Source organism: Trachypithecus francoisi, unplaced genomic scaffold (genome assembly GCF_009764315.1).
Source record: "Trachypithecus francoisi isolate TF-2019V2 unplaced genomic scaffold, Tfra_2.0 Lachesis_group10, whole genome shotgun sequence".
Classification (NCBI taxonomy): Eukaryota; Metazoa; Chordata; class Mammalia; order Primates; family Cercopithecidae; genus Trachypithecus; species Trachypithecus francoisi.
Window position 1 is genome coordinate 83,186,087 of NW_022681455.1, and position 25,635 is coordinate 83,211,721.

Below are 25,635 nucleotides of genomic sequence, written 5' to 3' on the forward strand. Positions count from 1 at the left end.
GAGTACAGTGGCACAGTCCTAGCTCACTATAGCCTCCACTTCCTGGGATCAAGTGATTTTCCCACTTTAGCCTCCCAAGTACCTGGGACTACAGGTGTGCCACCATACCTCGCCAATTTTTTAAAGTTTTTGTAAAAATGGGGTCTCACTATGTTACCCAGGCTGGTCTCGAACTCCTGGCTTCAAGCATTCCTCCCACCTCGGCCTCCCAAAGCACTGGGATTATAGTCACGAGCTGCTACGCCTGGCCTGCCATTTCTTTCTTATGGCTAAATGATATTCCATTGTATGAATATGCTACAATTTTTTATCCATTCATTAAATACATACATTTGGGTTATTTCTACTTTTTTTTTTTTTTTTTTTTTTTTGAGACAGTCTTTCTCTGTCACCCAGGCTGGAGGGCAGTGGTGCTATCTCGGCTCACTGCAACCTCCGCCTCCTGGGTTCAAGCGATTCTCCTGCCTCAGCCTCCAGAGAAGCTGGGTTTACAGGTGCCTGACACCATGCCCAGCTAATTGTTTTTTGTATTTTTAGTACAGAAGGGGTTTCGCCATGTTGGCCAGGATGGTTTCCAATTCCTGATCTCAAGTGATCCACCTGCATTGGACTCGCAAAGTGCTGGAATTACAAGTGTGAGCCACCGTGTCTGGCCTATTTCTACTTTTTCTGCCTCCTGTTTTTGCAAATAAAATATTCCAGAAACATGGCAGTACTCACTTGTTTACGTACTGCCCATGCTGCTTTCCCGACATAACAGCAGAGTTGAAGAACTTCCACAGAAACGATGACTCACGGAGCCCGGAATATCTACCATCCAGCCCCCTTTACAGAATGAGTTTGGCAACTGCTGGTATTCCCACATATAGTTCAGAGAGGGGATGAGGTAGCGGGTGGGAGAGGGTAAACCAAGAGGTTTGTTTTACAAAAGATGACAAAGCAAAGTGCACACCAGAATATAAAAGATGTGAAGTATAGTCACTGCGTGATAGTTCAGTCCACTACAGACTGTGCATGGTGGTCCTGTAAGATTATAATGGAGTTCTTCTTTTTTTTTTTTTTTTTGAGATAATCTCACTCTGTCGCCCAGGCTGGAGTGCAGTGGCACAATCTCGGCTCACTGCAGGCTTGATCTCCGGGGTTCAAGCGATTCTTGTGCCTTAGCCTTCCGAGTAACTGGAATTACAGGTACCCACAACCACACCCGGCTAATTTTTGTATTTTTAGTAGAAACAGGGTTTCCCCACGTTGACCAGGCTGATCTTGAACTCGACCCCAAGTGATCCACCTGCCTTGGCCTTCCAAAGTGCTGGGATTACAGACATGAGCCACTTGCTGGCCGATAATGAAGCTTTCATACTGTGTTTTTACCTTACCTTTTCTATGGCTAGATACGTAAGTACTTACCATTGTGTTCAGCTGCCTGCAGTATTCAGGACAGTCACATGCTGCACAGGTTGGCGGCCTAGGGGCAGGCTACACCATCTAGCTTAGGTGATAGTAGGCTGTGCCATCTAGGTTTGCATAAGTGCACTCTTTTGCACAAAGACAAAATTATCTAAGGACCATTTCTCAGACTGTATCCCTATCATTAAGTGGCACATGACTGTATCAGAGAGTTTCAGAGTCTCAGGCAGAGGGTAGCCAGGAGACCTTCCCAGAAGGGGAATTAACTTCAGGTCTGAGGGGTTAGAGGCTGCCAGGAACCAAATGGGTCAGTGTCTCAGGCGTGTAAGAACTAAGCGTGTAAAGGCACAGAAGGTGTTCCCAGAACGTGCCTCTGGAGGAGAGAAAGGAGAGAAGGGAGAGAGGGCCGAGGGCCTCGTGCCACTAGAGGGCATACATCTCCCAGGACAGTCCTCTGTGGGGGGTGTAGGGACCTCACCTTGACCACACGCTTCTGCCCCAGCTGATTCTTGCCATCCGGTCCGACAGGGTCGAGAATCACACAGTAGTTGTGGGGGCCCAGGGTGGTGATGGGCACAACCCCTAGCACCTCCTCGTGGACATCTGGCACATGGGCCTCCGTGTCCTGCACCGTCACCAGCCACTCCTCACCAGTGCGGCGGGACACTCCCCGGAAGTCCCGGAAGTTCCGCCGAGCCCGGAGGTGCAGGGCTGTCTGCAGAGCAAGGTGTTGGGTATTTGAGTGACCTGCCTCCAACTTCAGGGGATCTGGGAGCCAGATTGGCCACCAAACTCTCCCAATGCTCCCAGGTCTCAGGGACAATTTCTACCAATCCAGGGATTTTTTTTGAGTCAGAATCTCGCTCTTGTTGCCCAGGCTGGAGTGCAATGGTGCGATATCAGCTCACTGCAACTTCCACCTCCTGGGTTCAAGCGATTCTCCTGCCTCAGCCTCCTGAGCAGCTGAGATTACAGGCACATGACACCACACCCAGCTAATTTTTGTAATTTTAGTAGAGATGGGGTTTCACCATGTTGACCAGACTTGTCTCCAACTCCTGACCTCAGGTGATCCTCCTGCCTCAGCCTCCCAAAGTGCTGGGATTACAGGCGTGAGCCACCGTGCCCGGCTGACTTTGTTTTTTTTTTTTTTTTTTGAGACGGAGTCTCGCTCTGTTGCCCGGCCTGGAGTGCAGTGGCCGGATCTCAGCTCACTGCAAGCTCCGCCTCCCGGGTTTACCGCCATTCTCCTGCCTCAGCCTCCCGAGTAGCTGGGAGTACAGGCGCCCGCCACCTCGCCCGGCTATTTTTTTCTATTTTTTTTTTTTAGTAGAGACGGGGTTTCACAGTGTTAGCCAGGATGGTCTCGATCTCCTGACCTCGTGATCCGCCCGTCTCGGCCTCCAAAGTGCTGGGATTACAGGCTTGAGCCACCGCGCCCGGCCTGACTTTGTTTTTTTTGAGACAGGGTCTTGCTCTGTTGCCCAGGCTGGAGTGCAGTGGCATGATCATGGCTCACTGCAACCTCCGCCTCTGGGGTTCAAGCGATTCTCCTGCCTCAGCCTCTGGAGTAACTGGGACTACAGGCGTGCTCCACTACACCCAGCTAATTTTTAAATTTTTTGTAGAGATGAGTTCTGTGTTGCTCAGGCTGGTCTCAGACTCCTGAGCTCAAGTGATCCTCCTGCCTCAGCCTTCCAATTTTTTTTTTTTTTTTTTTTTTTGGAGACAGAGTCTCGCTCTGTCGCCTAGGCTGGAGTGCAGTGGCCGGATCTCAGCTCACTGTAAGCTCCGCCTCCCAGGTTCACGCCCTTCTCCTGCCTCAGCCTCCCGAGTAGCTGGGACTACAGGCGCCCACCACCTCGCCTGGCTAGATATTTTTTTGTATTTTTTTAGTAGAGACGGGGTTTCACTGTGTTAGCCAGGATGGTCTCCATCTCCTGACCTCGTGATCCGCCCGCCTCGGCCTCCCAAAGTGCTGGGATTACAGGCTTGAGCCACCGCGCCCGGCCCCAAATTGTTGAGATTACAGAGGTGAGCCACTGCATCTGGCCCCAGAAAGACTATTTAACTCTTCAGATGATCCAGAATACTCCTCAGGCAATTTGAACTCTGAATTTTTTTAAGTGACCCTAAAATTATTGCTTCTCTTTCACTCTCATGCCATTCTGCCACCATTCTCTGCCACTCAGAGGGTTCCCTAGCCCCAGGTCCCTTAAACCACAGCCCCAAAAGCACCAACCTTTTCCGTAAGGATCACGGCGTCCACCAAATCCAGAACCTCCTCAAACACCGCTGGGAGGTACGCCCCCACTGTGGTGACCAGCCATTCTTCCCCTGGGCCAAGAGTGGAGGGTAAGGGACAAGAGTCCCCCAGCCTGCTCCCCACCTGCCCTCCCCCACAGCCTAGACACGGGATTGACAGATTTCATAGGCAAAAAGACACCGCTGACCCCAGGCTCAAGGTCCTGATTGCAGTCCTTTTAGTCCTCTTTTTTTTGAGACGGAGTCTTGCTCTGTCATCCAGGCCAGAGTGCAGTGGTGGTATCACAGTTCACTGCAAGCTCCGCCTCCCGGGTTCATGCCATTCTCCTGCCTCAGCCTCTCTAGTAGCTGGGACTACAGGTGCCCGCCACCTCACCTGGCTAATTTTTTGTACTTTTTTTTTTAATTTTTTTTTTTTTTGAGATGGAGTCTCGCTATGTCGCCCAGGCTGGAGTGCAGTGGCGCCATCTCGGCTCACTACAAGCTCCGCCTCCCGGGTTCACGCCATTCTCCTGCCTCAGCCTCACGAGGAGCTGGGACTACAGGCGCGCGCCACCACGCCTGGCTAATTTTTTGTATTTTTTTTTTCAGTAGAGACGGGGTTTCACTGTGTTAGCCAGGATGGTCTCGATCTCCTGACCTCCTGATCCGCCCACCTCGGCCTCCCAAAGTGCTGGGATTACAGGCGTGAGCCACCGCGCCCGGCCAATTTTTTGTACTTTTAGTAGAGATGGGGTTTCACCGTGGTCTTGATCTCCTGACCTCGTGATCCACCCGCCTCGGCCTCCCAAAGTGCTGGGACTATAGGCGTGAGCCACTGCACCCAGCTGACTGCAGTCCTCTTATTCACTTCTTTGAGGCCAGAGGAAAACAAACCTACCCCAGTATTTTTTTTTTTTTTTTTTTTTTTTTTGAGACAGAGTCTCCATCTGTTGCCCAGGCTGGGATCTCAGCTCGCTGCAACCTCAGCCTCCTGGGTTCAAGTGATTCTCATGCCTTAGCCTCCTGAGTAGCTGCGATTACAGGCACGTGCCACCAAGCCCAGCTAATATTTGTATTTTTTGTAGAGATGGTATTTCACCATGTTGCCCAAGCTGGTCTGGAACTCCTGGCCTCAAGTGATCTGCCCATCTTGGCCTCCCAAGGTGCTGGGATTCCAGGCGTGAGCCACCACACCCGGCCTAAAAGCCTTCCTAAGATACCCAAGTTGCTGCTATAACAGCCTGCTCTGCCTTCTCTAAGCTCCAAAGACCAACTTTTGTCCTTCCACTAAAATGGGCAGCAGAACTGCCTCTGTTGGAGTTGTGGATGTCCTTTGGTTTATTGGAGAAGTCAGAGTACCTGGATGCAGGTCCCAGCCTCGCCCTGCCTGGCCACACCCCAGGGCAAGCAACCTGCATTCTGTATCCCAGTGTTAATATATAGAGAGTGGTAATGGTAGTACCTTGAGGTAGTACCTCTGTTGCCCAGGATGGAGTGCAGTGGTGCAATCACAGCTCACTGCAGCCTCCACTCCTGGGCTCAAGCAGTCCTCCCTCTTTAGCCTTCTGAGTAGCTGGGACCACAGGTGCATGTCACAGCACCCGGCTAATTTTTAAACTCTTTGTAGAGAGGGGGTCTCACTGTGTTGCTCAGGCTGGTCTTGAGCTCCTGGGCTCAGACGATCCACCCACCTTGGCAAAGTGCTGGGATGACAGGTGTGAGCCACTATACCTATTGGCCTACATTTGTCAACTGTATTTGAACATCTGCTTTGTTGATCCAGAATCAGATAAGACATGGCCACTGCCCACAGCTCATGGTGAAGGTGGGGGAAGGAAAAGCCGCATCCTCATGGTCATGGTTACATTTTCCAAACGAAGTGGAAACAGCATGAAGTGGCGGTGGGGAAGGAAGGACAATGGGTGGCCCTCAACAGCTTTCAAAAGATACCAGGAAAGCGCCTCTCTGAGACTACAGGAGACTTTCCCCAACCTTCCCCTGCTTCCCCTGCAGTGGGGACCCCTCCTGCCCACCCCACCATCATCGCCCCTTGGTGAACCCACCTGTCACCCTCTCCTTGCCGTCCCGGTCCCAACACTCCTTGCGGGCCCTCAGTCGCAGAGCCTGGTTCTGCCTGATGATGGTGGCCTGAATGATCTCCACAACCTCCACTTCCTTCCGGGGGATGTACGTGCCTGGGGAGGGAAGGTAATGGTCAGAAGGTATCAGGGCTGTGGCAGGAAGGCAGGGAGCCCTATGGAGACAGAACTTACCAGGTCCCTCGAAAAGCCACTCGTCTCCTGCCACCACCTTGTCTCCATCTTTATCCTCAAAATCAAGCAGCGCCTTTAGATGGAGAGCAGTGTTGGGCAGAACCACTTGCAGGGGTGTGATGTCCTAGTGGGGAAGAAGGTGGGGACACAGAACAATCAGTGCTGTGACCCCCCCATGCCTGATGCTCTGGAGGCGGGTCCACAGCATCCATCTCTGTATGTCCTGAAATAAGACGAGGGTGGAGACCGGGCACAGTGGCTCACACCACTCATCCCAGCACTTTGGGAGGCTGAGGTAAGAGGATCACTTGACCTCATTCAAGAACCAGCCTGGACAACATAGCAAGACCCCATCTCTAAAAAAAAAAAATTTAGCCAGGCATGGTGGCGGCGCACACCTGTAGTCCCAGCTACTCTGGAGGCTGAGGTGGGAGGATCGTTTGAGCCCAGGAGGTTAAGGCTTCAGTGAGCTATGATTGCACCACTGCACTCCAGCCCGGGTGGCAGAGCAAGACCCTGTCTCATAAATAAATAAATAAATAATCAGGAGACATGACCAAGGTCACACAGCTAGTGAGAAACCGAATCAAGACTTGAACTCTGGTTTTGAGTGAAGCCTGCCCACCGCGCCCGACTCTGATGAGGCTGGTCCCGGGCTGAAGGAGCAGGCAGAGCGACTCCACTCCACCCGCTGGCCACACACTGGATGGCGAGCAGGGCTGGAGGCTCGCTGCTCAGAGAGGCTTTCCTTGCTCATCTCCTTGCTGCAGGGCACCCTGGTTGTGGTGGAGAGAACGTATCATGAAATTTAAGTTCCAGCAAGGTGATAACATACAGACACTAACCATTCTGTCCCAGTAGACTACAAATACTGTCAAGGCAAGAGGGTCTTCAGGAGTTCAGATGAAGGAGAAGTTAGAGAAGACCCTTTGAACTGAAACGGGGGCGCTCAAAGGAAGGGCTGGTTTTTTTTTTTTTTTGGGAGACGGGGTCTCCCTGTGTCGTCCAGGCTGGACTGCAGTGGTACAACCATGGCTCACAACAGCCTCAACCTCCCAGGCTCATGTGATCCTCCCATTTTAGCCTCCTGAGTGGTTGGGATTACAGGTGTCACCCCCAGCTATTTTTTATTTTATTTTATTTTTTTTTGAGACAGAGTCTTGCTCTGTCGCCCGGGCTGGAGTGCAGTGGTGCAATCTTGGCTCACTGCAACCTCCACCTCCCGGGTTCAAGTGATTCTCATGCCTCAGCCTCCCAAATAGCTGGGATTACAGGCACGCACTACCACACCTGGCTAATTGTTGTATGTTTAGTAGAGATGGGTTTTCACCGTGTTGGCCAGCCTGGTCTCAAACTCCCGACCTCAAGTGATCTGACTACCTTGGCCTCCCAAAGTGCTGGGATTAGAGGCGTGAGCCACTGTGCCCAGTCGAACGTATTCTTTAAAATGAAAGCTTAGGCAGGGCGTGGTGGCTCACACCTGCAATCCCAGCATTTTGGGAGAATGAGGTGGAAGGATCGTTTAAGTCCAGGAGGTTGAGGTTGCAGTGAGCTATGATCACCCCACTGCACTCCTGTCTAGGCAACAGGGGAGATCCAGTCTCAATAAAAGAAGAAGAAAAAAAAAAAAAAAAGGCCGGCACAGTGGCTCACGCCTCTAATCCCAGCACTTTGGGAGGCCAATGCAGGTGGATCGAGACCATCCTGGCTAACACAGTGAAACTCCGTCTCTACTAAAAATACAAAAAATTAGACAGGTATGGTGGCGCGTGTCTGTAGTCCCAGCTACTCGGGAGGCTCAGGCAGGAGAATGGCGTGAACCCGGGAGGCGGAGCTTCTAGTGAGCCGAGATCACGCCCCTGCACTCCAGCCTGGGCGACAAAGTGAGACTCCATCTCAAAAAAAAAAAAAAAAAAGGCACAAAAATCCCTATATACTCTTCACTTGGATTCCTTAAGGGTTATTGTCTTAATCATTCTTCATTTTCTCTCTACCCACACACTTCTTCCCCCAAACTGTCTGCACCTAAGTGGACATGAATGTCTCTAAAAGTTCCCCATGTCCTGCTATTATGCTTTCAGGATCAAGCAGCACTGATTAGTAAAGTCAGTAAAAAAAACCATTAAATGGCCAGAAGGTAAAGGTGGAAGAATAGGTAAGGGAATGAAGGTGGGACGCCCACCTGCTCAGGCCCAGGCCTGAGACCAAAGGGGGACAAGAGCCTGGCTGTAGGTTCAGGCCTGCGATGGCTTCTCCTAGAATAGGCACAGCCCGGGGCCCGGGCTTGTCACTGCTGCTTTGGCACTGCCCACCAGTGTCTGGCACTGGGTGAGTGAACTGCTTTAATCTTGGCACACGCCATTTAATGCCAGACTGACTGGGCACTTCTGGTAGGCTCTGGAGCCTGGGAGATTAGCAGGTGAGATGGACCAATAGTTCTCAGAAAAGAGGCAGGTGTGTTTGGGGCATGTGTGGAGGATGGGGGTGGCTGGAGGTGAGTGGAAGTACAGTGAGTCAATTCCACCCTTGGGGAGAGCCAGCAAATATCTCTCCCCACCCCTCCCACTGCCCTGGTTTGTTTTCCCTTTAGAAAACAGTACAGGCTGAGCACAGTGGCTCATGCCTGTAATCCCGGCACTTTGGGAGGCTGAGGCAGGCAGATCACCTGGGGTCAGGAGTTCGAGATCAGACTGGCCAACATGGTGAAACCCCATCTCTACTAAAAATACAAAAATTAGTCGGGCGTGGCGGTGGGTTCCTGTAATCCTAGCTACTTGGGAGGCTGAGGCAGTAAAATTACTTGAACCCGGGAGGTGGAGCTTCCAGTGAGCCAAGATTATGCCACTGCACTCCAGCCTGGGCGACAAGAGCGAAATTCTGCCTCAAAAAAAAAAAAAAAAAGAAGAAGAAGAAGGTGGCAGCAGTACAGAGCCCAAGGCAGGTGGAGGACAGGTAGGATGGGGCATAGGGAGAGAGAAAGCCAGGTACCTTTTCCAGCACCTCCCCTGGGTACAATGGGAAGGGGTCCTGGGCCAGCCGGATCTCGAGGTCAGCGTGGCGAAGCCGAACTTGCCCTGTGACATCAAACAGGACCAAGCCCTGGGCATCCCGAGACACAGGGTTGGCCACTGTGCAGTAGTGACGTGGGGGGACGGTCACCATGCGCATAGGGGCAAACAGTACCCTGCAAGAAGATGAGAAGAGGTGTGAGGACCTGGGACCATGTCTCCACTACCAAAGGGGACACCAAATGAGAGAGAAACCTCTCTGTCACCCAAGCGAGGGCCATTCCTGCTTGGAAACGGAGGAGGAAAAGGACCATCATGCCAGCCAGACCACTGGGCCCCCACATCCCTGAGGCTCCCCCATAGCCCAGCCCCCACACCCACCTCTCATTGTCCTGCCGGATGTAGGTCTTTGGCCCGACCTCTACACGGGACACATTGCTGTTCTGGTCCAGCACATGGATATAGTGGTATGGGGGGATGCGGATGATGAACTCTTCAGTTGCCATGGTGACTCTTAAGCCCAGGGCTCACCAGAAGATGACTGGTAGGTGAGGGAGAAGACACAGGATGAACCCAGGGAGCCTGGGATGGGGCCGTCATGAGTCTGGAGACAGACTCTGGGTGGGATACGGCCCTACCTCCTCCAGCCAGGTCACTGCACCCTTCCCTGTCCGCATCCACATGCTCACCGCTCCCTGTCTTCACCCCACCCAAGACGACACAGCCCATCCTGACCTTAAAGAATGGCTTGACGCAGTGAACCAGAGGCCCTGGGTTCCTTGCCAATTCCTTTCCCTTGCTCCCATCAACTACTTTCCCCTACACTGCCACCAGCACTGCAAAGAGCTTTCAGATCAAGGCGCTCCCAGTTTCTAAGGTGGAGAGATACAGCAAGCTGGGAGACTGGGGAGCCATGGAGGCAGTGACATGGCCTTGTCCAGCACGCAATGGGCAGCTGCTCTGAGGAGCTGCCTGGCTCCTCCAGAGGGAGGCAGCCCTTTATTTCAGAGAATCCTGAGGCCCCAGCTGTATTCAAACGTCAGCCCACAGCCAAAGAATATCTGTATGCCTCAGGTAGTCCAGTGGCTAGGATTCAGCCATAAACAAACAAAAGGAATGTTTGCATGAGCTGTGTCTATGCTCCCCCTCCCCGTTCTTACGCTGTAGTAATCCTGGGCTGAATGTGAAGACCTAGTCCACTGCTCATGAAAGGGATCCCAGACGGCACTGAGGTTTCCATAGAACCAGTTGCATTAGTAACACTGCAAATCACTCTGGCTCCGTCCTCCCCAGTTCTCTCCCACCCTTAGCTCCTACAGTTGTGAGCAAGGGTGGGGTGGAAAGGAAGGAGAAGGGGGATGATTGATTATCATGTTCCACCCACCCCATCCCACCTGCTTCTGAATCCTGAGTGGTTTCACCCAGTGCTGGCCTGTTCAGGAATGTTACATGCCCTTACTAAGCCCCACCCTTGCCCCCAGCAACCCTTGGACTTTGGACAAGTCCCTTTGAGTCACACAAATGGGACCAAGTTCACTAGGTGCTCTAGGGCCTCATCCTTAAGAGACTCAGGTCAGACTTTTTTTTTTTTTTTTTTGAGACGGAGTCACCCAGGCTGGAGTGCAGTGGTGCGATCATAGCTCACAAAAGCCATGCCTCAGCCTCCTGGGTAGCTGAGACTACTGGTGCATGCCACCATGTCCCGCTTTTTTTTTTTTTTTTTTTGAGACGGAGTTTCGCTCTGTCACCCAGGCTGGAGTGCAGTGGTGCAATCTTGGTGCAAGCTCCACCTCCCTGGTTCACCCCATTCTCCTGCCTCAGCCTCCTGAGTAGCTGTAGTAGGACTACAGGCACCCGCCACCATGCCCGGCTAATTTTTTGTATTTTTAGTAGAGATGGGGTTTCACCACGTTAGCCAGGATGGTCTTGATATCCTGACCTTGTGATCCACCTGCCTCAGCCTCCCAAAGTGCTGGGATTACAGGTGTGAGCCACTGCGCCCAGCCTTTTTTTTTTTTTTTTGTAGAGATGAGGTCTCATTATGTTGCCCAGGCTGGTCTCGAACTCCTGGCCTCAAGCAATCCTCTTGCCTCTGCCTCCTAAAATGCTGGAATTACAGGTATGGGCCATCACACCTGGCCGATGAGGAGCCTCTTTTGTCTGGTGGTGGCCTCAAAAATGTCTGGCCAGGACAGGTGCAGTGGCTCATGCCTGTAATCCCAGCATTATGGGAGGCAGAACGAGACTCTGTCTTTAAAAAAAAAAAAGAAGTAGCTCCTCATCAATTCCACCATCTACCCAGCCTCTAACCCCAGGTGAAAAATACAAGTGAGGGGAAGAAGGGAGTGGCCTGGCCAAGGACAAACAGGCAGGAGCCACAAATTATAGAATCAGGCTGGATACAGCCCAAGAGGAGTTACACTTGAGCCCCACAATCTGTAAAATTTCAACTTTTTGTTTAGAAATTGTGAGTCTTCACAAAATCCCAATTCCTGCTTCACTTGAAGAATTAGAAGACCAGCAATACAGCCTACAGTCAAGCAGCAGCTGCCCCATTTAGATGGAATACAAGCTTTCCCACCTACCACAGTCCCCACCACCCCCTGCTGCCTTACAGCCATGCCATTGCACTGCCCGGCTATTGTTTAAAAACCCTTTAACTTGGCTGGGCACGGTGGCTCACACCTGTAATCCCAGCACTTTGGGAGGCCAAGGCAGGTTGATCACCTGAGGTCAGGAGTTTGAGACCCAGCCTGGCCAACATGGGAAAATCCTGTCTGTACTAAAAATATAAAAATTAGCCGGTCATGATAGTGGGTGCCTGTATTCCCAGCTACTAGCGGGGCTGAGACAGGAGGATTGCTTGAACCTGGGAGGCAGAGGTTGCAGTGAGCAGAGATCGTGCTATTGCACTCCAGCCTGGGCAACAGAGCGAGACTCCATCTGAAAAAACAACAACAACAAAAACCCTTTAACTCAGCAGTGTCCAATGATGAGGAATATTCTAAATCTTTCTACAATGATGGGGAATATTCTAAATCTGTGCTGTCTTTGGACTAGCCACATCCACATGTGGCCCCTGAACACTTAAAATGTGGCTAGTGGCCGGGCATGCTGGCTCATGCCTGTAATCTCGCACTTTGGGAGGCTGAAGCGGGCAGATCACGAGGTCAGGAGTTTGAGACCAGCCTGGCCAACATGGAGAAACCCTGTCTCTACTAATAATACAAAAATTAGCTGGGCGTGGTGGCACATGCCTGTAATCCAGCTACTTGGGAGGCTGAGGCAGGAGAATTGCTGGAACCCAGAAGGCAGAGATTGCGGTGAGCCAAGATCTCACCATTGCACTCCAGTTCTGGGTGACAGAGCAAGACTCTGTCTCAGAAAAACATAAATAAAATGTGGCTACTGCATCTAAGGAACTAAATTTTAAAATCATTTTTTGAGACAAGGTCTTGTTCTGTTGCCCAGGCAGGAGGTCAGTGGTACAATCATGGCCCACTGCAGCCTCGACCTCCAGACTCAAGCGATCCTCCCACCTCAGCCTCCTGAGTAGCTGGGATTACAGGCACGTGCCACCACGCCTAGCTAATGTTTTCATTTTTTTTTTGCAGAGACAAGGTGCTGCTATGTTGCCTAGGCTGGTCTCGAACTCCTGGGCTCAAGCAATCCTCAGCCTCGTAAAGTGCTGGTATTAGAGGTGTGAGCTACCATACACAGCTAATTTTAATTTAGATGGCCAAATATGGCTGGTTGATCCCATATGGGATAGTGGAGCTCTCAATAGTTGAGACCCAGACAGGGACAATGAATCCTTCAAGGCCACAAGCTAGTGGTACTGTCGGGACTAGAACCCTGGTGGAATGCCTGGTCCTGTCTTTCTAGAGAGGCCTCACAGTCCCGTGGTTCGGGGCACCTATTCCAACCCAGACTGCCCAGGCTTACAACTCTGATCGGCTGTTTTCATGTTTTTATATAGTTTCCTCACTGCCTTGCCTCATTCTGAAAGAGGTTACAGTTTGGGTTTGTTTTCCTGGCACACTTTCCACATCACAGGGAGGTTATTCTCCTGCTCATTCTTTCATCTTGCAACTTTGTATGAGATCTGACCTTGATACTTTTCTGTTGCTCATTTTTGCTCAAAGTTACTTTCCCTTGGCTTGGAGGAGGGTGGCTTGTCTAACCTCTTCTGCAGTTTGGGAGCACAGGGGTTTGCTTTCCGATCTCCTGGCTCTGTTCTTCTTGCCACTCTTATGGGGACCTTGTCTTTTCTTCCTATTGCCCCATCCTGCTCACCTTTGATTCTACCCCTCAGTTGCTCCACAATACGGGGCCCTGTTCTGGAAAGTCCAGAGGGCTGGGACTCCTAGATCTGGATTTTTTTTTTTTTTTCTGAGACGGAATCTCACTCTGTCACCAGACTGGAGTGCAGTGGCGCGATCTCAGCTCACTGCAACCTCTGCCTCCCTGGTTCACACCGTTCTCCTGCCTCAGCCTCCCGAGTGTTGGGACTACAGGCGCCCACCACCATGCCCAGCTAACTTTTTGTATTTTTTTTTTTTAGTAGAGACGTGGTTTCACCATGTTGACCAGGATGGTCTCAATCTCTTGACCTTGTGATCCATCTGGCTCTGCCTCCCAAAGTGCTGGGATTATAGGCGTGAGCCATTGCGCCCGGCCTTTTTTTTTTTTTTTTTTTTTTTGAGGTAAGGTCTTATTTTGTTGCCCAGGCTGGAGTGTAGTGATCACAGCTCACTGTGCAGCCTTGAACTCCTCAGCTCAAGGGATCCTCACATGTCAGCCTCCCAAGTAGCTGGGACTGTAGGTACGTACCGCCATGCCTAGCTAATTTTTAACTTTTTGTGGGTATAAAGTCTCTGTTGTCCAAGCTGGTCTCAAAATCCCAGCCTTAAGCAATCATCCAGCCTTAGCTTCCCAAAGCACTGGGATTACAGGTGGAGCCACCATGCCCAGCCAGGATGCCTGGATCTTGGTTCTCAACCTTATGGGATCAGTAATTTGAACAAGTTCCTTGACCACCCTGTGCCTGTTTCCTCATCTACAAAATGAGAATGGATATCATCATCAACCGAGTTAGCACATATAGCACTCAGAACAGAGCCTGGCTCTTCATCTGCACTCTGACTGCAGAGGAGGAAGAGTGCCTGAGGCCCAACTTTCCTATCCAGTGAGGGATCTAGGGAATATAACCAGTGCCGGGGGCTCCCCGCCTGACCTGGCATGCTGGTTTAAGCCTCAGTTGTTTACTGGTCAGTGGCAAGTCTTGTTTCACCCCAGCTGCAGGGATGGAACAGCAAGTAGGGGTTTCACTGCCAGGTGAAGCTTTTTCCACTGCTCCCTGGGAGGGTTCTCTGCAGGGCCGAAACCTGGCCAGGAAACCAGATGGGAGAAGAGGAAGGGCTGGGGCTGTGAGCGGAGGTATGGACAGGGCTCTGAGGCCCCCCAGGGAAGATCTGAACTCTAGAAAGCTGTGCAAGGTTGGAAGCAGGCTCTGGGAACGCCCTCCATTGGCTCATCAATGGATGATCCCTGCCACGCCCCCCACAGCTGAGGCCTCTCCACCATCTGCCGCCCCAGCTGGACCCAGTCAGGTGGGCTGAACGCCTCGCCCAGCTCAGTGACTCAGCAAGAGTCATCCTCACGGCTGGACTCCTGGCTTGTTCTGAGGCCAAGCCCTCAGCAACTGTCCCTGCATCAGCACCAGGACCCCACCTCACCTCCCTGACCACCCACCTGCCATGCCCTAAACCTGGGCCTTCTGCCTAGACCACCCGCCAGGTTCACCCAGGACAGGTCTTGCCTTCTACCCTCGCCATCCATGGAGGTGAGCCAGGAAAACCCTTTGACTCAGGCAGCATGCTGGTGACAAGTCTCAGATTGAGGTTTTTGTGGTTTCCTTCCAGATGACATGCGCAGTTAGAGCATTTTACTTAAAATAGATCAGGGCCCTCAAAAGACGATAGCAAGGATTGTGTTGACGTTTGGAAAGCTCTGCCCAGCCCTCAGGCTTGGCCCCTGCTCCCCAGATCCACTCATCCACCCATCTTCCTTTAGTCCCTGCTTCTGAGACCTGCCCTAGTCGGCTCTCAGTGTAGATGCCCAGTCTTGCCTGATCACACCTCCCTCAGGGGTCATGAGGCTTCTGCAAGAACCACAGCCAGCTTTCACCCCAAATCCCACCAGGGTCTCTCCCACCATGAGGGTAAATGGACAGGAACTAAATAGCCTGTCCAAAGCAGAAACCAGGTTCGTTGTCTAGTTAAAAGAGGGGCTTTTGCCTGAGAGAGGTGGCTCACACCTGTAATCCCAACACTTTGGGAGGCCGAGGGTGGGAGGATGGCTTGAAGCCAGGAGTTCAAGACCAGTTTGGGCAACATAGCAAGGCCCCATCTCTTTAAAGAAAGAAAGAAAGAAAAAAAAAAAGTGGGGTGGGGGAGGGAGACCAGATCACAGACTCTTGGCTCAAAAGTAAACTTCTGCTGCAGCAAAACTTAATAAACGAGTTATGAGTCACTACTTCCCGGAGATCTTCAGGGTCAACTGTGAGTAGCTGATATACTGAGTTTTTTGTTTTTTGGAGACAGTCTCGCTCTGTCACCCAGGCCGGAGTGAAGTGGCACAATCTTGGCTCACTGCAACGTCCACCTCCCTCCCAGGTTCAAGCACTTCTCATGCCTCAGCCTCCCAAGTAGCTGGAATTACAGGCACATGCCACCAAGCTTAGCTAATTTTTTGTATTTTAGTAGAGATGGGGTTTCACCCCAGGGTGGTCTCAAACTCCTGAGCTCAGGCAATCTGCCTGCCTCGGCCTCCCAAAGTCCTAGGATTACAGGTGTGAACCACCACTTGCGGCCGCTAGTGAGTCTTAAATAGCAATTGACCAAGTGACCACACTGCCTACCGAGTCTGCAGTGAGCAGAGTGGCACCACCTGGAGGCTTGTTAACAATGCAGCCTCCGGCCCCACCCCAGAGGCACTGAATCCATCGGCATTTTCACTTGACTCTCAATGACTTGCACATACATTAAAGTCTGAGCAACTCTGGTCTAAAGCAGAGACTCTTGGCCCAGGCTACACACTGGTCATCTGGAAATCTGTTTTTTTTTTTTTTTTTTGAGATGGAGTTTTGCTCTTGTTGCCCAGACTGGAGTGCAGTTGTGCCATCTTGGCTCACTGCAACCTCTGCCTCCCTCCGAGTTAAGCAATTCTCCTGCCTCTGCCTCCCAAGTAGCTGGGATTACAGGTGTATGTCACCACACCCCACTACACCTGGGTAACTTTGTTTTTTTTAGTAGACAGGGTTTCGCCATTTTGGACAGACTGGTCTCGAACTCCTGACCTCAAGTGATCCACCCACCTTGGCCTCCCAAAGGGCGAGGATAACAGGCGCGCGGCCTTCTGCAGATCTTTTTTTTTTTTTTTTTCTGAGACGGAGTCTTGCTCTGTCACCCGGGCTGGAGTGCAGTGGCCGGATCTCAGCTCACTGCAAGCTCCGCCTCCCGGGTTCAAACCATTCTCCTGCCTCAGCCTCCCAAGTAGCTGGGACTACAGGCGCCCGCCACCTCGCCCGGCTAGTTTTTTGTATTTTTAGTAGAGACGGGGTTTCACCAGGTTAGCCAGGATGGTCTTGATCTCCTGACCTCGTGATCCGCCCATCTCGGCCTCCCAAAGTGCTGGGATTACAGGCTTGAGCCACTGCGCCCGGCCTCTGCAGATCTTTTTTAAAGCTACCGGTCTCCGGTGATTCTGTTTAATTGGTCCGGGTGGGGTTCATGCATTGCTATTTTAAAAAGTTCTCCCTCTGACTCTTAATATATATCCAGGATTGAGAGCCAGTGGAAAAATGTCACTCCAGCAGGTTTTATCACTGCCAGCACGCTCCTGGGCCACTTACTAGCCTCTGAGCCTTCCTCTCCAGTGAAGTGAGAAAAAAAGTGACTATTGACCAGGTTTGGTGGCTCCCGCCTGTAATCCCAGCACTTTGGGAGGCCAAGATGGATCACTTGAGGCCAGGAGTTCAAGACCAGCCTGGGCAACATAGGGAGACCCTGTCTCTACAAAAATCATAAAAAATATTAGCTAGGTGTGGTGGTGCACACCTGTGGTCCCTGCTACTTCGGAGGCTGAGGTGGGAGGATCGCCTGTGCCTGGGAGATCAAGGCTGCAGTGAGCCATAAATGGAGTACATGAATACACTCTAGCCTGAGCAAGAGTGAGGCCATCTCAAAAAAAAAAAGAAAAAAAGTGACCGCTTCAAGTCAAAGGTATGAGAGACTGGAAGGTTTCTGGTGCACAGTAGGAACTGGGAGGAGGATAAAGATCAGTTCCAGGCCAGGCACTGTGGCTGTAATCCCAGCTCTTTGGGAGGCCGAAGCAGGAGGATCGCCTGAGCTCAGGAGTTTGAGACCAGCCTGGTCAACATGGTGAAACCCCGTCTCTACTAAAAATACAAAAATTAGCCGTACATGGTGACAGGCACCTGTAGTCTCAGCTACTCGGGAGGCTGAGGCAGGAGAATTGCCTGAACCCGGGAGGCAGAGGTTGCAGTGAGCTGAGATTGCGCCATCGTACTCCGACCTGGGGGACAGAGCAGAGACTGTCTCAAAAACAAAAACACAGCTCCGATTGCAGGCTGCTCATCAAGGGCAGGGAATTGCACTCATTCTCCTCCAGCCCCTTCCCTTACCCAGGTCCAAGCAGCCTCCTTTATCTCCAACCCCAGGGCTCTTGCTCCAGGTCGTCCTGAGGTTGGAGGTGAGGTCGGTGACCTGGCCCCGCCCCCAGACCTTCCCACAGCTTCAGGAAAAGGCACATGAAGTTTGGTATAAACAAGGACACAACTTCACGGAGTTTCTCACTGATTTAAATATTGTAGTCGTTAGAGAATGGGTCACATGACTCAGGAATTGCCAGCAGCCTGTTTTCACCCAGCGGCTTCCTGGTTTACCCCCTTTAGGAGACCATTAATGGAAATTGAGAATCTGTCTCACGTAAGTTTTTTTTTTTTTTTTTTAAAGCACCAGTTTTAGGAACTATTCTTCCTAAGGAAATTGTTTGTGAGCTCCAGCCTAACTGGGCCACTTTGTGGGAAGGGAGGCAGCCTGGTGGCCTTTGGGAGGTGAGGGGGAGACAGAACAGCTCAGCCAGCCCAGACCTCCACTTGTCCTCCCTCCTCCCACTCCTGCCAATTAAGACCAGTCACCAGAGGCAAGAACCTCCTAGATCAGAAGCGACCCAGGAACCAGGCTTCAGAACCCCGATCTTCTAAACTTGCCTAATCATAGAACTGAGCTATAATTCTTTAAAAACAAAACAAAACAAAAAAACCACACACACACAAAACAGAGACAAGGGTCTCATGTTGCTCAGGCTGGTATGGAACTCTTGGCCTCAAGCCATCCTCCCACCCGGGCCTCCCAAAATGCTGGGTGCCTGAGCCACCGCACCCAGCCCTGGGCTGGAATTCTTAATCCCGCTCCCGCTGCTTTTGGCAGGCCTCACTTCTGACCCACTGGGTCTAGGTTTCCGGGAGAGAGCCTCTTTCCCTGTGTTCTAGGCGAACGCCCCCCAGTAACAACTCCCATTTCCAATGAGCTTAATCTGTGCCAGGCAGTGTTAAGTGTCCTCTAACTCATGTTATCCTCACAAGAACCTGGAAGTTAAAAAACTTGCCCAAGAGCACAGAGTTATCAAAGGATGGAGTCGGAAGTCTAACCTGGGTATGACTGTAGAGACCACAAACTAGGAGACAGTGGCTTCTCATGTAGAAACAGGAAGATTCTAGGTCGAGAACAAGGACTAGAGGACTTGGGTGGGGTGGGGTACTGCCCAGATGGCGCCAATGGCAGTTCAAAGGTGTTTCCTATAAGCTGGGCCAGCACACAGCCTCTGCTCCCCCAGAACCTGGGAAGGCAGCACCCAAGATAACCTGAGCACCCCGTTACTTTGGAGCCCTGAGGCTGTCTCTGGGCCACCCACTCAAGGTGGCCCCCCACCTGCTCAAGGCTACAGAGGGCTGTTCTGCCCAAACAGCCACACCCCACGGCCAACCCAGTGCTGTGTGCCAAGGGAGTTTCTGAGAGAGCCACCTGATACCCCACGTGACAGCCGGCCTTTCCCCCATCACCCAGGGGCCACCCAGGCAGAGAGCTGAGAACACAGGGGCCATCAGCCTCGCTATCACCCCCACCCCCAAGTGTTTCACTCCCAAGGGACAGCTCTAAGATCCCCAGAATCTCAGGCTGGTGGGTCCAGTTGAGCATCCTAGTTTTCACTTTCTCCTCCCAAAAAGGAAAGAACCTTGGCCACTAAATTCTACACCTGGAAATCACTCTAATGACTTCCTGAATGATTGACGGAGGCCAACAGCTGGCCCAGCCCTGCATGGAGCAGGAACAAACCCTTATCTGTCATAGTTAAAGGCCCTGAATGGGGACAGATCACATTCTTGGAGCTCAAGGTGACAGGTCAGAGCCCAGGTCCCAGGACAGTGCAGGCAAGTAGAGCAAACACTGATCTAGCACTAAGATGGGGTCTGAATGACCCTGTAAGGTTCCCCACCTGATTTCCCATGTGGGACCCTTAAGTCAGAGAGAGGCCTGAGAGTTGCAGGGGGCTGGGGGACAGTGTTGGTGAATTAAACTGCCTTTACTTCAAAACCCAGAAAACCCCAACTATTGGAAAGTGAAACCTCCCAAAGCAAAGCCACCGCCCATCCTCCTTCCCCAGTCTGATTCAGACATGTTTTCCCTGCCCCAGCAGAAGCCAGCTCTTGAAAGCAAGACAGGAATAAAGAGAGCCTCAAGGGATACAAAGATCTGCCCCTGATTTGGGGTTTGGGGGGGCTAGTACGATGTACTCACATCTACAAGTGCAGCTAGCTGCAACCAACGCCTCGGATGGGGAACTCTCACCCAGCCTGGGGGATCACTTCCCAGCAGGGCAAAGCAGGCCAGGCCCAGGGGTGGGGCTTGGGAGTTAAAGAGCCCGTGCAGCTGGTTCTCATTTTATCCTCCCGGCTGCCTCTGCTGCAGCTGAGGGCGCACTGCTCCCTGCGTGCTCATGAGTTTCTGCCTCAGAGCCAGCTGCCTGCACTGGAGTGGGACTGGGAGGGCTTGGAGGGCCCGAGATGGGGCAGGTGCTACCTGAGGGCGCCTCTGCCCATCTGGCATTCATTTTCCAATCTGGGTGAATACAATTCTGCCTCTCCCTTGAAGTGGGGCCTAAATGTTGAGCTCCAGCTCCAGCCCCTCCTTTTAAGAGATGATAGCTCGGCCGGGCGCGGTGGCTCAAGCCTGTAATCCAGCACTTTGGGAGGCCGAGACGGGCGGATCACGAGGTCAGGAGATCGAGACCATCCTGGCTACACGGTGAAACCCGTCTCTACTAAAATATACAAAAAAAAATTAGCCGGGCGAGATGGCGGGCGCCTGTAGTCCCAGCTACTCGGGAGGCTGAGGCGAGAGAATGGCGTAACCCGGGAGGCGGAGCTTGCAGTGAGCTGAGATCCGGCCACGGCACTCCAGCCTGGGCGACAGAGCGAGACTCCGTCTCAAAAAAAAAAAAAAAAAAAAAAGAGATGATAGCTCTGCATCTTTTATTTCAGACTCAGAAATTCAGTCCAGGTCTCCGAATAGGTGTTCAATAGAAAAAACACACACGCTCACACACTCTCTCTACAGGTGTTCAATAGAAAACACACACACACACACACACACACACACACTCACTCTTCCTCTTTCCCGCAATGTGCTGTTTGGGAGCTTGAGGTTTTTCTCTTCTTCCCAAGTTTCTCAGTGTCTGGGCTGGGGAAGGAGGGCCCAGGCCCCAGCAGGTACAGACACCGCACCCTAGAGGCAGGAGCAGTGGGAGTCAGTACTTCCGCTGCCGAGGAAAGAGACTACTCCCGGAGGATCGGAGTGGGGGGCTGGCAGGGCTGGGGTCTTCTGAGTCCAGGCTGAAGAGGTCTCTCCCGGTACGAAGGATCTGCTCCTCCAGCTTCTTGTGTCTCTTCATGTCCGACAGCACTTTGTCCAGGCGGGCCTCCCGTTTCTGGCTTCGGGCTGAGCTTCCTGGAGAAGGGGAAGGTAAGATACATGGAAGGGATGGAAGTGGTGTGCACCAGACCTGCCTGGACTTCACTCATCACTTGGGGAGTTGGTTAAACATGCAGGTCCCCAGGCCTGTCTTGGAGGACCTGAGGTTCAGGGTTGGACCTCAGAGAGAGTGAGCAGCAAAGATCTTGAATGACAGGAAGGCACAGGTAATGTGAAGACCAGGGAGACACCAGGCAGGCGAATGGCAAGGGTCAAGGCCCCAGGACAAGAACAGAGTTCTGTTCAAAGAAGAGTGCAGGCCGGGCATGGTGGCTCACGCTTGTTAATGCCAGCACTTTGGGAGGCCAAGGTGGGCGAATCACGAGATCAGGAGTTTGAGACCAGCCTGGCCAACACAAAAAATTAGCTGGGCATGGTGGTGGGCGCCCGTAATCCCAGGTACTCGGGAGGCTGAGGCAGGAGAATTGTTTGAACCCGGGAGATGGAGGTTGCAATGAGACAAGATCACGCTACTGCATTTCAGCCTTGGTGACAGAGCTAGACTCCATCTCCAAAAAAAAAAAAAGAGTGCAGAGAACTGGAGGTGGCAGGAGAAGCGCTTGGATTCTCCTTTGACATGCTCTTCCCTGGCAAGATGGAATCCCTTGGAAAATTTTAAGTAGAAAAGTGACATGAGGCCGGGCGCGGTGGCTCACGCCTGTAATCCCAGCACTTTGGGAGGCCAAGGCAGGCAGATCACGAGTTCAGGAGATCAAGACCATCCTGGCTAACACGGTGAAACCCTGTCTCTACTAAAAATACAAAAAATTAGCCAGGCCTAATGGCGGGCACCTGTAGTCCCAGCTACTTGGGAGGCTAAGGCAGGAGAATGGCGTGAACCCGGGAGGCGGAGCTTGCAGTGAGCCGAGATCGCGCCACTGCACTCCAGCCTGGGCGACAGAGCAAGATTCGGTCTCAAAAAAAAAAAAAAAAAAAAAAAAAACAAGAAAAGTGACATGATTTATGGCTGGGCACAGCAGCTCACGCCTGTAATTCCAACACTTTGGGAAGCCGAGGTGGGCAGATTACTTGAGGTCAGGAGTTCAAGACCAGCCTGGCCAACATGGGGAAACTCCCTCTCTACTAGAAAATATAAAAATTAGCTAGGTGTGGTGATGTGTGCTTATAATCCCAGTCACTCAGGAGGCTGAGGCAGGAGAAACGCTTGAATCCAGGAGGTGGAGATTGCAGTGAGCCAAGATCATGCCACTGCACTCCAGCCTGAGCAACAAAGAAAGACTTCATCACAAAGAAAAAAAAAAAATGACATGATTTATATTTTTAAAGGACCATCTGAATTGCAGAAACTGGAAGCGGAGAGCCCAGTTAAGAGCTAATGCAACTATCCAGGCAAGAAAGACAGTAGCTTGGATGGGGATATGGTGTTGAAAGTGGAGAGTACAAGAGGTACTTGGAAATGTACATCTTACAGCTACCAAGACTCGCTGGTGTGAATGTTCAGGTAAAAGAGAGAGAAATAAAGAATGGCTCTAGGCTGGGTGTAGTGGCTCATGCCTGTAATCTCAGCACTTTGGGAGACCGAGGTGGGTGGATCACTTGAGCTCAAGGGTTGGAGACCAACCAGTCTGGGCAACACAGCAAGACTCCGTCTCTCCCAAAAAAAAAAAAAAAAAAAAAAAAAAGAAAACAAAAAAAGGCATGACTGAAGGTAAATTCTAGGAAGGCATGTGGGGTGGGAAATGGGGTCACTGGTGTGATTAGAGGATGTACATGATGGTACAGGGATGCGGATCTAGATAATATTGAAAGGCCAGGACTTGGACTTCTGGGAATGGGAAACATGATAAAATTATCTGTAATTTTCCAGAATCAATGACTACTTGTTTTTTTAAAAAAAGGAATTATCTGTAATTGTGCCTTTTTTTTTTTTTTTTTTTTTTTGAGACGGAGTCTCGCTCTGTCGCCCAGGCTGGAGTGCAGTAGCAATTTCAGCTCACTGCAAGCTCCTCCTCCCGGGTTCACACCATTCTCCTGCCTGAGCCTCCCTAGAAGCTGGGATTACAGGCGCCCACCACCACGCCTGGCTAATTTTTTTTTTTTTTTTTTTTTGAGACGGAGTCTCGCTCTGTCACCCGGGCTGGAGTGCAGTGGCTGGATCCTGGCTCACTGCAAGCTCCGTCTCCCGGGTTCACGCCATTCTCCTGCCTCAGCCTCCCGGGTAGCTGGGACTACAGGCGCCTGCCACCTCGCCCGGCTAGTTTTTTTTTTTTGTATTTTTTTTAGTAGAGACGGGGTTTCACCGTGTTAGCCAGGATGGTCTCCATCTCCTGACCTCGTGATCCGCCCGTCTCAGCCTCCCAAAGTGCTGGGATTACAGGCTTGAGCCACTGCGCCCGGCCAATTTTTTTTTTTTGTATTTTCAGTAGAGACGGGGTTTCACTATGTTCGCCAGGATGGTCTTGATCTCCTGACTCGTGATCCGCCCGCCTTGGCCTCCCAAAGTGCTGGGATTACAGGCGTGAGCCACTGTGCCCGGCCCAATTTTTTGTATTTTTAGTAGAGACGGGGTTTCACCATGTTAGCCAGGATGGTCTGGATCTCCTCACCGTGATCTGCCCGCCTCGGCCTCCCAAAGTGTTGAGATTACAGGTGTGAGCCACCGCGCCCAGCCGTAATTGTGTTTTCTGAGACGAAGTCTCACTCTGTTGCTCAGGCTGGAGTGCAGTGGTGTGATCTCAGGTCACTGCAACCTCCACCTCCCGAGCTCAAGTGATTCTCCTGCCTCAGCCTCCTGAGAGCTGGGATTACAGGTGCCCGCCACCATGTCCAGCTAACTTTTTGTATTATAATTGTCTCTTAAAGGAATACGAGAGGCCGGGCACATTGGCTCATGCCTGTAATCCTAGCACTTTGGGAGGCCGAGGTGGGGGGATCACAAGGTCAGGAGTTCGAGACCAGCCTGGCCAACATGATGAAAGCCTGTCTCTACTAAAAATACAAAAATTGGCCTGGCCTGGTGGCATGCGTCTGTAATCCCAGCTACTCGGGAGGCTGAGGCAGGAGAACTGCTTGAACCCGGGAGGCAGAGGTTGCAGTGAGTCGAGATCATGCCATTGCACTCCAGCCTGGGAGACAAGAGCTAGACTCTGTCTCAAAAAAAATTAAAAAAAATAAAATAAAATAAAAAGGAAGACAAGGTAGTAATCTAAGTCATAGAGATAGTGCTACCGGGTGAATACTCTCTCCTGAAGCTGTAAGTTGTGTGACACCTGAGGCAGAAAGCAAAGGCCTCTAGGGGAGCCGATCTTGGGTAACTGAGCCCAGGCCCTTCACCTCCCCCAACTGTCCCCTCTCGTTTGTACCTGGGGTGCGTCTCCGGTCAATCAGGGAGTCCTTTGGTGTCACTGGTTCATCATCAAAATCAAATTCCGTGGGCATGTGTGGTCTGGGACAGGTGAACAGAGTGAAGGGTGAGGGCAGTTCCCCCTCCCACCCACACCTGTGCTTCTCCCCTGCCCGGTTCCTCCTCTCCCGCTGGCTTCCCTCCCTCCACTTTCAAAGGTTCCAGGGTCCCACTTTTTCCCTCCTTATTTCCTCCCACCATCAGGGGGGCAGCCCCGGGACAAGGTGTAAGAGTGTGTCTTTACTTTTCCTCTTCCTCTTCTTTGGCCTCCGGCTCCTCATCGGATCTCTCCTCTTCGCTCTGGGCCTCCGGCGTTGGAGGCCGGCGGGGCAGGATCTCGGCCTGCAGCTCCAGGGTACCGTGGGCAGCCAGCAGTTCATAGAGCCGCTGGATTTCGGAGGGCGGGGGCATCCAGGGCTGCCCATCCGCGGGCAGCTCCACCTCCTCGTCACTGCAGGGCACGCACCAGTCATCGGAGTCCTCCTCCGCAGGCTCTTCCCTACCGGCGCTGGGGACTTCTCCCTGCGCCTCCTCTTCCCCGGCCCCCTTACGCTCGGTCTCCTCTCGGCCTCCTTCCTCCTCGTCCTCGGCCTTACAGGCCGAGGCAGAGGGGCCTCCGGTATCCTCCACGGCCAGAGCCTGGAGGCCGGAGGTCACTTCCCCTTCTTCAGACAGAGGCGCCGCCGTGGTGGCCGCAGTGTCTCCATGGCCCCGAGCAAGTGACATAGGCCACTAGGGCAGGGACCCTGCGATGACAGCTGCTGGAGTCCGAAGCCAGGGTCCCCCAGGGATCGAGCTCCCCGGGGGGTTCGGGACCGTCTCCAGCCAATCAGGCTGACGCAGGGGACGCTGCAGCCAGACCGCCCGTCCCCGGGAGGGGGCGCTCAGTCCCCACCAAGGACCCCACCCCGTGGATCGAGGTCCGGTACTCCGACGCTCCCGGGCCCCGCAGAAACCACTTTCCGAAAGGGGGAAAGGGGAAAGGGAGGGACGGGCTACTCTTTTCGCTTCCACGCCGCCCCTCTCCACACCTGGACGCGGCGCCCTCTCCCCAGACCTCGCAGTTGTGGGCCACGTCAAGTCAGCCGCCGTACGCACCTGGAGCTAAGACCCGCCTCCCAGGCTGCGCAGGGTCACACTACACAGGCGCACAGAAATGGCGCGGGAGGCTCCGCTCTAGTCAAGGCTACTTGGAAGAGGAAAGCGAGGGAAGGCTTGCA

General features: G+C 52.4%; 2 protein-coding genes across 2 annotated transcripts in view; both read right to left on the bottom strand.

Annotated features, from left to right (window-relative positions):
• Positions 1–19,962, bottom strand: part of MVP (major vault protein) — a 29,367-nt gene extending 9,405 nt beyond the window's left edge. The window contains exons 1-7 of the mRNA XM_033218077.1: positions 19,819–19,962; positions 9,317–9,476; positions 8,916–9,111; positions 5,928–6,051; positions 5,718–5,849; positions 3,650–3,744; positions 1,886–2,122 (exon numbers count right to left, since the gene is read on the bottom strand). Coding sequence (XP_033073968.1) covers positions 1,886–2,122; positions 3,650–3,744; positions 5,718–5,849; positions 5,928–6,051; positions 8,916–9,111; positions 9,317–9,441 — 909 coding nt within the window. The 5' untranslated portion in view covers positions 9,442–9,476; positions 19,819–19,962. The remainder of the gene's footprint in view (positions 1–1,885; positions 2,123–3,649; positions 3,745–5,717; positions 5,850–5,927; positions 6,052–8,915; positions 9,112–9,316; positions 9,477–19,818) is intronic.
• Positions 19,963–20,529: 567 nt separating this feature from the next.
• Positions 20,530–25,507, bottom strand: PAGR1 (PAXIP1 associated glutamate rich protein 1). The gene is made up of 3 exons (XM_033218093.1): positions 24,660–25,507; positions 24,375–24,457; positions 20,530–21,027 (listed from the first exon to the last, which is right to left on the bottom strand). The coding sequence occupies exons 1-3, from the start codon at positions 25,139–25,141 to the stop codon at positions 20,828–20,830; spliced, it is 765 nt and encodes a 254-aa protein (XP_033073984.1). The 5' UTR covers positions 25,142–25,507; the 3' UTR covers positions 20,530–20,827.
• Positions 25,508–25,635: the final 128 nt, after the last annotated feature.

Bases quoted from the DNA above. Each gene is read 5' to 3' on its own strand.
- PAGR1 (XM_033218093.1), bottom strand. From the start codon at position 25,141: ATGTCACTTGCTCGGGGCCATGGAGACACTGCGGCCACCACGGCGGCG. The intron at 24,458-24,659 runs GTAAAGACACAC...CACCTGTCCCAG, and splicing joins AAAGAAGAGGAAGAGGAAAA to ACCACACATGCCCACGGAAT. The intron at 21,028-24,374 runs GTACAAACGAGA...CCCCTTCTCCAG, and splicing joins TGACCGGAGACGCACCCCAG to GAAGCTCAGCCCGAAGCCAG.